The 13642-nt window shown below is 43.4% G+C and overlaps 1 protein-coding gene across 13 annotated transcripts in view; it reads right to left on the bottom strand.

Moving 5' to 3' along the window:
• LOC146772312 (unconventional myosin-IXb-like) overlaps positions 1-13642 on the bottom strand; it is a 373359-nt gene that overhangs the window by 201316 nt on the left and 158401 nt on the right. For all 13 annotated transcript variants that reach the window (XM_085638103.1, XM_085638105.1, XM_085638104.1 and 10 more), the window contains exon 3: positions 966-1060. In XM_085638103.1, the coding sequence (XP_085494229.1) occupies positions 966-1060 (95 nt within the window). The remainder of the gene's footprint in view (positions 1-965; positions 1061-13642) is intronic.

Raw genomic sequence — 13642 nt, 5'->3', positions numbered from 1 at the left:
TCTGCGTCTAAAGTGGCCCCGGCAATAAGGTGGGCTCTGAACCTGGCACAGAGGTTCCATGCTCCCTACAGCAGTTGATACTGGAACTTACAGGGATTTCATATCATCACACAAACATAGTGTGACATAGCATGGCTCAAAGGACCGCATGGCAACTGTTTAAGGCGCTACACAGAGTCTGAACACTCCAGATGTTAAAGATGCAGTTATGTTAAAGAAAATCTGACCCTAGACCACAAAGACCCAAGTGTCCAGAACATCTCTTCGTTTGAGGTCACTTGGTCGGGTTTTGAAACTCTGTGACAGCGTTAAATGGATGCCACGCCTGCTCTGTGAATAATAAGGACCCCCAAGAGACACCAGGTTAGATATGCCAAAACCACTCGATGGACGCGACCCCTGCGGCATCATCACCGCAGGTGCCCTTCTGTGACATCATCACCGCAGGCGCCCTTCTGTGACATCATCACCGCAGGCGCCCTTCTGTGACATCGTTCCCTGGATAAGGCCTGGTGTGGTAGCATTACCTACATGGTCCCGAGCGTCACATTACACATCCTTTGAGCTCTAACAGGGGCGTAGCTTGGTCAGAGACATTGGGGGGGCTTCAGATTTTCCACCAATCTCTCTAGCATATAATGTTAAAATGCATTATAATACAAGTAGGGCACGTGAGAGGTGCCTAAAGGGAACTTAAAGGGAGAGAGGAATACGGATTGGTAGGAATACAAACAGAGAAAACACAATATTTTTAAAAATAAGCAACATTTTTGAGGACTTTCAAAACAGTGTGTGCGCGTTTGTGTATGTAAAAATTCCTGGTGAAATCCGACAGACAAATCACCATCCCTGACTGAAAGTCCCTCTACGCAACAAGTATTTACCAAAAAATGCATTAGGGGGACGCCCCCCCCCCCACCCCCTCCAATGAAGCTACGCCCCCGAGCCCAAAAGCTAAAACTCACCCCCGGACGATGCCGTTCTCCAAATAGTTGACTTGAATGAACTTCCCGAAGCGGCTGGAGTTGTTGTTGTGAGCTGTTTTCGCGTTCCCAAAGGCCTGTTGGAATTGAGATAAAATGCAACATGTTAAGAAGGTGCTCACTGTGTCCAGGAGGTCAGAGACAGGCTCCGAGGATCCCCAGGGCAACACGACGCCTGGAGTCCAGAGCTGCGAAGCGCCTCTGTGCCCACCCCATGGTTCACTCATCACAAAGGGTCTCGGGAGATACGTCAATGCTGACGTCACAAGCCCAGCTCGGACCTCCGTTCTTAAAGTGCCTGCTTCCGGAAACTCTTCGAATCCGAACCCGAACCGGACCCATGGTTAGTGATTCAGGGCCGAAGGGAGGGGGGAGAGGGGGACTGCTCCTGAACCCTTACTATGGTTGTATTTTAGAACCTAGGTGGGGGCAATTATCTTGCTACGTCACTGCTTCACCTGCAAGAGACAGTTGGGTACACTTTCCATTAACCTCCCACCTTCCCAGTAACTTTACGATTTTACAGTAATCATTTTCATTACATGGCGTCATAAGAGTTTTGTATTGACCCATTACACATTCAGTATGAACATTTTCATTTCTGTATATACTTCCTAAACTAAGATTCAACATGAGTATATACACATATTAGTGTAACATTATAAAGAGCAAATCAAACGTATTTAATGCAGAGACACTTTATGTCTGAGGTGTACCATAAAGGTGAAGGCAGATTTTCCAAGGTTAGCCCCTTTTGGGCACACACCTATGTACCATATACACTGAAGGGCTCAATGAAAGTTTTCAACTTCTTGTTTTATTTAACACCCCCATGTTTCCCCTCAAAAAGCTTTGTAAATACTTTAGAATCATTCGCTGTTTCATCCGTGTCCAACGACTCAATGTTCGAAACCAGTTCCTCCCCAATTCCCACTACTTCTGCCCGCTTTCCATTTCGGGAGCATCCAATAAACATAAGCGGTGCTCTGCAGCCGCAGAGGGATTGCGTTGACATGGAAATTACAGTTCACTGATTATCTTCATATTGCATTGCCACGGCTCCCTCTGAAATGGGTACTGAGCAACGTCTCCATCTTCAGGAGAAGGGCTAGCCACACAGACCAATGCCCAGGGCTAGCCACACTGCCCAATGCCCAGGGCTAGCCACACAGCCCAGTGTCCCTATATGTCAAAGAGGAGTCCTACACCAACAAATTCACTAACCTGACGGGACGCATGCATTTTCCTTTGCACGTTCCATGGTGGGCCGCACTACATAACATTCAGTATATATGGAGAGTTGCACAGAGGGCCTTCCAGTGATACTACTCTGGAGATGACCACTGATGAATATGCAGCAACAACGAATGTACAAAGTCCAGGATGAGGATTGAGTCTGGGCTTGGAGGAAAAGTCAGGTTCAGGGTGAGGTTGAGAATCCGGATATAGTTATGGTTTGGGTTTAGATTTGGGTAGGTGGCCTGGCTTGGGGTACGGTTTGCAGTTAAGATTATGGTGAGGGATAATGTTTAGGACTATGGTTTAGGGTCAAGTTAAAAGGTAGGATCCATATAAGGTTCCAGATTAGGTGCAAGGAAATGGATAGGGCTAGGATTGATGGAGTTAAGGTTTGTGATGAGGAACTAGGGTTACGGTAAGGCTTATGGTTAGTAATATTAGGGTTAGATAGAAGGTGGACGCACAGGGATAGACTGGGTAAAGGGGCTATTGAGCCAGCGGTACGTCACTGCTGTGGTGCTCATTGCAGTAACAGAAATCCTGTCCAACACCCATCACCTAGAGAATGAGTGGTGAGTTGGTGGAGCCAATCCACACCTTTCCTTCCAGGGGGGAGGGGTGGGAACCTCCTTACATCATTAAAGCAAGACCCGCGATTACCAGAGCGACCAAGTGTGGTGGAAATGATGCCTAATGACACTGGTGTAAGGCATTGTGTGATGCCCGCCCTGTTCCGCTACATGTACATGCACACAAAATGCAAGCGAAAAAATGAAAAATAAGAAGCAAAGTACACAATGGTTGGCACTGTAGCATAATATTTTGTTTCGCATAGCTAGTACATTTTTAGATAATATGGAAACAAAAAACAGGGCAAATCACGGAAAAGCAGATGTAAAACACACCAAATAAGTGAAATCAGGGATGTAAATTACACCAGATTTCCATGATGCCCTCATTTTTAAGAACATTAAGGAAAAAATAATCCACCTTCCTAAAGAATTTGACATAGTGCTAACGTATTGTGCTGGTGTCTGGGTAGCACCTACACACACACATTTTTTAAATATCAACTCTTGTTTTCTGCAGCGTGCTGCCATACAATCTGTGGGCCGAATGCGCTGTGCTGCCCCAGTACAACCCAGCTAACAGCTTTTTAAACCCAGCCCTAGGGACCCTGTGCTCCTGGCCCTCCTGACAGTCATGTCTGACACAGCTTCCATGTATATACAAGGTTTAAGAATCTCCACGCCGTTTCACTGGTCTCATACGTCTGGTATGCGAGGCTAAGACGAAGCCAGGGGCTGAGTCATTCGCAGGGTGGTGGCATATGCATTTGTTTGGAAGAAATTCAAATTTAGCCCACTTCTGGCTTTTAGTGTTTAAAACGCTGACTTTTAATGGAATATCTTAAGACGCGGGTGGCAAACGTTCCTGTTATGGAAGAAGAATCCACATTTTTAAAAAGGAATGTGACTCAATCATTTTCATGCCAGAACATACTACTCATTTTGTGCATCTTTCCCCTGGAAAGTTAGCTGCGGTGAGGTTCTGTCTATTATTTTCTGGGAGAACTTTTTTTCGTGCTGGACACTGCTATAGAGGTTTTCTCCCTTATTTAAATACCCGCTGCAATGGTTTGCATTTATAAAGGTCTTCCACAGCCATAACTTCTAACAAGCATTTGCAATGCAATAGGTCTCGCATTTATAGGAGTTTGAGCTATTGGCATTGTAAATGACAAGGCTTTTTATTTAAGTTTGGTTTTTTAAAAACATAAATAAAAGGCACTGTCATTTATAATGCCAATAGCTCAAACTCGTATAACTGCGAAACCTATTGCATTGCAAATGATTGTTCGAAGCGCTGCGAGATTTAAATGATATAGCGCTACATACCCCCGAATAGCGCAGAGAAGCGTGTGTTTTTGACTCCCTCTGCCCCAATTATACAACTTGCCAACATCGGAGGATTTAGAATGTAAAATTAGTAAGTATGCAATGTACGTAAAAAGAAAAAAAAAAGAGCTTGTCCCGAGGAGAAGCGCCTAAAAGCGATTCCAGGTGCATACAAGTGTCAAATGTATTTCCTATGGACTGCTGGGGTAGTACTGTGCCCTTCAGAAGAGTGCCATAGCAGGCGCAGGGGAAAGGCTATATTGAAATAAGGCTGGGCAAAAAAATGTGTATTAAGGACCTGCGTTGGTAAAACGAACTGTCGGTGATCTGCTCCCTCCCCCAACAAAGTCCTCATCCACAGTACAAGAGCCCCCCCCCCCATTATCTACCATGGAGGCTGACAGTTTCCTTTGTGAAGCCGCTCATGCGTGCAGGGAGTTCGCCGCTTTGAAGTAGGCCGACAAGCCGTCTTTCATCACCCCAGATTTAAAGAGTTTAGACTTTAATCGCAATAAAGACAATGCAAAAAGCATAAATAAAATCAGAGTAAAGGAGGGAAGTATGCTGACGAGGGAGAGTGCAGGTCAGTGAGGCTTATGGGGGGAAGGAGATGAAGAGGGAAGAGATGAAGAGGGGGGCTGAGGGTAGAGGTGATAAAAGGAGAGATGAAAACATTGGAACTCTCCGAAAAGGGGACAGCAGGGGAAGGAGGGAGCGTTGATGGGTAGCAAGGGGATGGACTAATGCAGGGGGAGAGTAGTGGAGGAGAAGAAGGCGGGATGGTAAGTGAGGAAGGAAAAAGTTAAAAAGAGGAGTGCGGGGAGAGGGAACTGACCTGGTGGAGGTCACGAGAAGGGAAGGGGGAAAGGAAGTAGAAGTGCTGGGTACAGGAGATGAAAGGATGGGGAGAGAAACATAGGAAATTACAGTAAGGGTGTCTAGTCAGGAGAAGGCGCAAGGGTGGTAGCAGAGAAGTTGGGAGGCACATCATAGAGGAGGCAGTGGCAGGCGAAAGATCATTAAAGAGGAAAGAAGTGGGGGAGTTGTAAAGCACTCCAATACCTTCGGGTCGAGTCAGCAGTAAATAAAACTGCACAAAGGCCACACACAAAAAGACTTGCTAATAAATAGAGAAGAAAGTGTTGAAATGAAGGGAGAAAGAGGGAGACAGAAAATGTGAGGGAGTGAAGACGAGTCAGGGAGTAGAGGGTGTGAGGTGTAAATGAATGAAGGAGGTATGGGACATAGAGACGGAACGTGGACAAAGGAGGCGAGAGAAATCCTACAGAATTTGAACAAACCCCAGAGAAAAGCGAGTCATTTATAGATCGCTTTTCTGCCTCAAATGGGCCCCTTGGAACTACCTTTGAAATGCGGTTGAAGAAAAAAAAAAAATCGCTACTATTGAAAGCTATATCAGAGAGAGGAGGAGGGGTGGGGGGGGATTGAGTTATGCCAGATGAAAAGTGGGGGGAAAAGGGCATCACGATGAGAAATGACAAAAAAAAGTGTAAGACACCCCGTTAGTTTGTGTAAGAGGTCTGGGTGGGAGAGTAAGGGAGTGTAGTGTGACAGGAAGCAAAGGCAACAAGCAGGAAGGGGGTGGCAAATGGTGTGCACGTTTGCGGCCGCTTTGATGTCCTCAGTGGCCGCGCGGCTCACTGAGGACATCAAAGCGGCCGTGAAAGTGATCAGGCAGTGCTTTTCAGGCTGCCAAATGGTGCGCGCGCCCGGCGCACATGCACTGTATTTGGAGGCCTGAAAAGCACTCGTTTGCACTTCCAGATCCCCCTTTAACAAAAGCTCTCGCGAGAGCAGCGCTAAAGCGCTGTCTCAGGCGAGACCTAAAAATGAGTTTTCAAACTGTTATCCACAGACTTTTTTTGCAGGCGTGTGTCACTTTATGAATGTTCTTGTGTGAACTGTGTATGGCTGTAGACCCTTCTCAGGTCGAGCCTATGGGACTGTGCATGTGCTGTCTGTTGTGATATTGTGGACTAAACAACAACATACAGGGGCTTGAAGCCTGCCCATTGTTTACCACGTTGTGCCTTTCCCGTCACTCGTTCGTGTCTTATGTTCTGGCTTGTCAATCTTGTGTTTGTTCCTCCCAGGGCACACAGCCTCTTTGCCATTTCTTGAATGGCTGGCTTCCATCTTTCACTGCTTATTTTTCAATCCCTACTTTTTACTTTCGTGTTAACAACCTTCCTTGTGTCCTTCTTTCCCCTTGCATTACGAGTTGCTGTCTGTTCCTCCGGTGCTCCTCCCTGCCCCCTGCATTGGGGATGTTGTACAGCAAGGCTAGAACCCATTGGCAAAGAAAAAATGCCACAAAGGCACAACCCACTGGATTTACCAATGCTTGTGGTATTTTTTTGTAACAATGAATATGTAATTTGGTCAATGACCACAAGAGGACAGTAACATTTAGGGTGTCTCATGTTTCAGGGCCATCTGTCACTGCAGCAGTTTTCCTTTCCCACCGCCAACCACATTCCCATCTCATACCTGCATCCCGAAAGAAATGCACTAGATATTATTGGAGAAGCAGGGAGCCCCCCATTCTCATGAGCCGGATTTCATCATCTGCTATAGATATTTAACAACTGCTTGCAGCATCCTGCCATTTGCCGGTTGGTGGTCCCGGCTAAAGTGCTACTTTATGAATAGCTCTTCCAAGGGAAAGGGAAGGACAATGAGCTCACAACCGCAGGAGCAAAAAAATACAAGGCAGCTACTTTCATTCCCACAAGAACTTATGAGTGAGGGGAACCTTTGAACATTGCCGTTCTCTCTACTGGCCTGCTGGATTCCTGATTGCCGGTTTTGCGTGGGATGAAAACAGAGGGACTACATTTCCCTGCACCCCTTGCGGCGCGCACGCCACCGACATTGGGAAGAGCGCCAGGAGGTGCTCAAATAACGGCCAGGGCTCCCGCAGCGCGGGACGCACGCGGGCGTGCCCAGGCAAAGCCTGGGCCAAGGGCGGGCCCGTCCGAGACGGACAAGGCTGGGCTTGGGCCGTTTCCCTTGGACCTGCGATCTGACGTAACAAATCACTGGTAAGGCTTCTTAATTTCCTTTTCCCTGTACTGAGGCAAAACAAGTGAAATGGTGGAAGAGAAAATTGGCAGTAACAACCAAGGGGAAGCCTGCAGCCAAAATAGCACTGATCACAAACTATCTGAAAAGTGCAATAGGTATTATTAACAGGGAGATTGTCCAGTTAGAGAAGCGGGTAACTGCTACCAAAACGGCCCTGAATGCTGCCCAATTGGAGACTAAATTTGTCATGGAAGATAGTGAAATTAGTACTAGATCGGAGCTAGAAGCACAGGATTTGGGTGACCAAAATGGCAGGAGCAAGAGTAGCCTGAAGGACAATAGCTCCAATCTCTCCAAGCCAGATCATTCAATTAGGCCAGGTCCTTGTGTATTGACCACTCCCCTTGAAATATTCACAGCATCGGACTCATCCGATTTGATCTCACCACCCGCGAAAAGGTGAAAGCAGCATACTGCACCTGCACCGCTAAAGAACTGTCTCCAGAAAACCCAAAAAAAGTGAAAGACATCAAGATAGGACGAAAGGGATTCTGTGATAGGACCCGAAGATGCAGCACCACACATGCAAGGCATTGAGACACTTTCTAAAAAACTGCATTGAAAAATAGATACCATTGAAAGGCGGGTTATGTCTGAGATAAAAACAGTGCAGAAAGATATTACTACACTGATGGAGCTGGTCACAGCTTTGCAGACATCAAATGTTAATAATATATGCCAGAAACCCATGTTTGGTAGGAATGATGAGAAGAAATCATAACAAAATGTTCAAAGCCCTGCAAGTGAAGTAGTAAAGGCTAACAGTCATCAACCGCCTATATTGCAAACAAAGGAAGTACCAGGATCGTTTAGATCTCAACCTGTTGCTAACAGAACAAATGGTAACTCTCAAAATGGCACAAAACATAATCAAGTGCTTGATGGCTACCATCGACCTAAGACGTACCAGGGGGGATCTTTTAGTTTACCCCCCCCCCCCAAGCCACTCCCTACGCTATTGTCTTAAAAAATGCCCCAAAACTTCGCGATAATTCCATCGAAAGATGGGACTCGCTGAAGAATCAGGTTGTACACTGGTTCTCCAGTAACACCCATTGTAGCACTAAGCTTTTATCCCAAGAAATAATTATGTTAAGAAGAGTAGGTTGGATGGGTAAAGGGGAAAGGTTATGTGATGGGGACTGTGTCGTAGTAAACTTCCTCCATCCTGAAGTGGAAGGCTGCCTATTGGAAGAGGAATCAGTAAAATACACTTGGACATATGACAAGCGTAATGAAGGAATTATTGCAGTACCTCTTAGATACTTTTACAGATCTAGTCCGGAGCAGTCACACCGAACAGGTAGAGCTAATTGCACTGCTGGTAACTGTAGGATACCACTTATGCCAAATAGGTTCGCTCCTCTAGGAAGCTGCAGCGAGGTTGATTGACTGGGCTTAAAAACCACAGAACCTGATGATAGCATTTGCACTTTTAAGTTATTGGACACACCTATAGAAGAAGTATGTGTGACAGTGGAGCACATGAATGAAGTTAACTATTGTATCCCCTCAAAAGGTATAGAAGCAGATTCTAAGGAAGCGCCGCAAATAAATGTTTGTAATGATCCCACCTTTCAGAACAACCTGATTGAGGTAGCTTCAACAAGCTGTTCATCGGTCGGGTCACTACAAATTATGTCATGGAATGTTGCAGGGGCCAAAAATACATTGCATAATCCAGTATGGCTTAAAAGTATTCAGCATTGCACTTTGATTCTCTTACAGGAAACATGGTCGACAGAAGCTTTTTATATTAATGGTTTCAAAACTATTTTTTCTAAAGCAATACTGTGTAAGGCTGGGAGGCCTGACCCTAAAGAAAACTTACACAAATTCACAGCACTTCCAGTTCTTAGTTTTTACTGTCAAAGGAAAGCAGAATATTGTACTTATTAATGTATTAATTTCTACAACAATATTTTTGACAACACAAGACAAGAGATAATTCTAAAACTGGAGGTAGAGTTGGACAATTTTTGGAATGAATTGGGGGGGGGGGGGGGGACATATTAATCTGGGCAGGGGAATTTAAAAGTGAAATATGCGAATGTATTATAAGAGACCAATGTGGCTATGAAGACGTACTTGGTGACCATATTCCCCATTTCCCTCACAATCTTTATGGTGAAACAATTAATCATGTTATGTATAAACTTCTTTTAGAAATCATGGAGCCAGGCCCTTATGAGGGAGTTCATGTTAATCATACTTATGAGGGGTCTAGGTCGTCTTTATGTATTGACCACTTTTCAATATCTAGGAACTGTAGGTCCCTGGTTGATAAATGTTTCATACAACCTAGTCTAGCGACCATTATCCCCTTTTGCTAATATTAAACTCTAAATTATATTATAGAGCGAAGACAACTGCCCTTGCAACTAATATCAAAACGCAAGGTGAAAATTGGATATCGATAAAGTGGACAGACGTTGACCCCACAGTTTTTGTGGAAAATGTAATTCAAAAAAATAACCATCACATAATAACATGCCTGGACAAACTATCTAGTAACATTGAAATGGATTCGGCCTTCCAAAATATCTCTGATGAAATTTCTAAGGATTTGAAAGTTAAAAATAAGAAAAACAGCGATGATTGTCCACGTTGGTTTAACCATCACTGCTCTAGATTAAACAGGGACTTGAAGGAAGAACTAAAAAGTAAACCTAGGAATAGAGAAAAATTCTGTAGTCTTCAGAAAAGCTATAAGCAAGCTTCAAAGTCGAGAAAAACTGAAATTAGGGAGAATGCTTGGGATAATCTGATCCAAGCCGCCGAGACTAAGAACTCTATCCTCTTCTGGAAAACTATAGACCAAACCCTGTTTAAAGATGTTTCATCTGCAAAGGTTGCTACAACAGTTATGCCAGAAGAATGGTTAATCCATTTTGAGAATATTTTTAACCCCTTAAAACCGTCTATGGAAATAGACGAAAATCGCTACTTCACCTTAATAATTATTCCAAAAATAGAACTAATTACCATAGAAGAGATAAAAATAGCTTTAAAAATTGGCGCAAGTGGAAAGACTGCAGGACCGGATGGAGTCCCCATTGATGTTTTCAAGCATAATGCAGATCTCTGGTCCCCTAGTCCAGTCAACCGGTTTAATGCTATTATTAATGGGGTGTTACCAGTAACTTGTGCTGAAAGTGTGATTGTCCCTATTTTTAAAAAAGGTGACAAAGGTAGCACAAAATGCTACCGACCAATATCCCTTCTTAACTCCACCTCTAAAGTAACGTGCAGAGTTTACTAGCCAGGTTGGAATGTTGGGCAAAAGACAAAAACATCTTAACCGATGCCCAGTACGGCTTTAGAAGGGTTATTGGAACGGTTGAGCAGTGCATCAACCTCGAGTTGCTTATAGGGAAATACACACTTGCCAAGAAGGTCTACTCCATCTCTGTTTTGTCGACCTCTCCAGTGCGTTCGACCTGGTAAACCATTCTAAGTTATGGTAAACATTAGCAGAGATGGGCGCCTCGCGTGATATTATAAATTTCTTATCACAGATATATGCCCATTTAACCTGGAAAATACGCTATGGCGAGAAGCGGGAATGCACAACGCACTTTAGAGTAACTAGAGGAATTAGACACGGTTGCCTCCTTGCCCCCCTTTTAATTTCTCTCTATATCAACGGTATTGACTTTTTATTACAGAGTTTGAAAGCTGATGCCCCTGTTGTTGGTAAACGTGTCACCCCAGTTTTATTATATGTAGATGATACAGTCCTAATATCTAGGACTGCAAATGGCCTCCAACTCCTGATAGATAACTTTACAAACTCCATGACCAAAAAAAGACCTAAAAAAAAATATTTGAGCAAAACACTTGTCATGACATGTGGGAAAAGGAAAACTAAGAGTAGAACCCATAATGTTGGGGGAACACCCATCGAAAGGACATCTACTTTTTCTTATATTGGGTTACTTTTTTAAAGCAAAGGACCGTGGACTGCACATGTAAACTCTTGTATATTAAAGTTTGTGATTTCAAGTGAGGCTATCTTTAGATTCTCTCAGAAAATAGGCAACAAGCTGATACGTGAGATCTTAAAGTTATATGGGAGCAAGTGCATCACAGGGGTGGAGCATTATGGGGCATGGCAGGTATCTCCACATTACAAACCCTTGAGAATACATTTTTAAGAAGGGTATTATCGGTTCCAAACTCAACAGCTACTTATATAGCTCACAAGGAGCTAGATGCACCATATATGAGTGACCTGAACAATGTGGCTGCCCTCACATTGTGGCATCGAATTTGGACAAAAGATGAAGCATACTTTACTAAAGATATAATCCTGGATTGCCTTAACCCCTTGTGTGCCCATGACGAGCTGGACTCGTCATGGGCCGCGGTTGCGCTGTGCCCATGACGAGTCCAGCTCGTCATAAACCCCGCCCGCTAATGTAACGGCCGGCACAGGGCGGGGAAAGGGCGTGGCACACAAGGGGTTAAATTAGATTACTATAGGAACATACCATGGTCACATTATATCTGTAGACCTTTAACGGAGTGCAACATGACAACTAACTTTAAAGATCCCGAGAGCATCCAGATTTATAGTAAAGCGGAGCTCAAGAGGAGATTCCTGAAATCTAGAGAAACAATGAGGGTAGCTGAACTCAGTACAAAACTAGGTGTCAGATCTTACTGTGAAGGACCGATCTCTTTGGGCATACAACCGTATCTTATTTTTACAAGAAATGTACAACATAGATTTTATCTAACAAGATTAAGGTTGAGTATGCTCCACTTTCAAGTAGCTTTCTTTGAGATAGGCAAGTGGAGCCCTCAGTTACCCAGAGGCCCGTGTGATGGTAAAACCTCCCAGAGTACTTTAAATTTTTTACTTTTCTGTAATTTTTACAGGAACATTAGAAAACTAATTTTATTACCACTTTTTATTATTAATAAATTGTATTCTTATAAATCTGCATTTTATCATGTTTGTAATATGGAAAATGCATTGATATGTAATGCGGTTATCCTTTTCATTCAGATGGATATTAAACGGAGAAAGGATCTTACATATTTGGAAATTCTGAATTATGAAATTGAATAGATTGCATTTTAATATATACATTTTAATATTACATATCATGATACAAAGTTTTTAATGATAATAAGCTGCTATTTGAGGTTTTTTTTATTTTGTATGGCTCAATGTATGACTTCTCTGTCGATCTTTAGTGCATAATATAAAGACTTGCAAACAGTTAACGGTATGCTCCACTTAAGTTTGTGAGAAAATGTGCTTTTGTGAAAATTTATACTAGGAAAATCTATTTTTAAAATTTATGATTAAATATTTTTATCGTAGCATGCTTTTATGGTTATATTTTTATATACTGAATAAAGCTTGATTGACTGTGAATGACCAACATCCCCACTAAAAAGGCATCGGAATGATATGATGCCATGAATGCTGCCAATAAGACCCTTGTGCACATGTATTTCTCTGGTTTGTGAAGCGCTGGCTTGTACAGATGCACCTCAGTGGAAGCAGTGAGACATGTGCCCAAGCATTACTGGGATGTTTTGATATCAGTGTCAAAGGAGTCGGAGAATTTGTTGTGTGTGCTAAGCCCCTAGTCTCTGTGAAAGTCTAATTGCAGAAGTCTTATGGGCCTCTGTCAATTTTCACAGGGGCCCGTCCGGGTGGTTTCATAATAGGATATAAATGTTTCTGTGAAGAGGCTTGTAGTCAAACTTATTTGTTGCTTTATCTAGTGAGAACTTTACCCAGCAAGGTTTCAGTGTGCCAAATAGTGAGGCTGAGAAAACATCAGGCATAAGTCAACTATGTGTTGACTGAAGACATAGCAAAAAAAGCAAATATTTCATACAATACAGTGCGCATTATAGGACCACAGGATTTTTTTACAGTGATACGAAGGGTGAGTATAGCATAAGTGAAGTAGAGCTGGGGTCTAGCCTGGATTACCAAGTACCAAAATCTAGAAATAAATAGGTCATCTGAATAAAGCAGTGATATGAATGAGCCAAAAGGACTTTGTTTTAAATAATCAAGAGATACGCATTTGGAATACAATGCATCGATGTCAATAATTTAATGTGTGATGATTACGTGTATTTTTAACATGTGAAAGAGTCACTCATATAATTAGGCGGTGCACAGGCTAGGTGGCATTGGGCGGGGGCTTTACAGCAAGAAACCACAATTGGTTACTCTGCTTCCCTTCGTTGAATTAATTTGTCCTACTTTTGCTGGACCTCACTCCCGTCTTCCATCAGTCCTATGTTATCCTTGTTTTGCAAGCGCTTTCAAGCGCTCCGGGATGGCACCTCCTCCATAATTGCTGTCAACATTGGGCTCACATATAGGGCTACATTGGCTATCTTGCATACCGCATTGTAGGTTCTGGTAGATTCAGATCT

This window comes from Triturus cristatus, chromosome 12 (genome assembly GCF_964204655.1).
Source record: "Triturus cristatus chromosome 12, aTriCri1.1, whole genome shotgun sequence".
NCBI lineage: Eukaryota > Metazoa > Chordata > Amphibia > Caudata > Salamandridae > Triturus > Triturus cristatus.
This window is presented reverse-complemented; position numbering and strand designations above follow the sequence as displayed.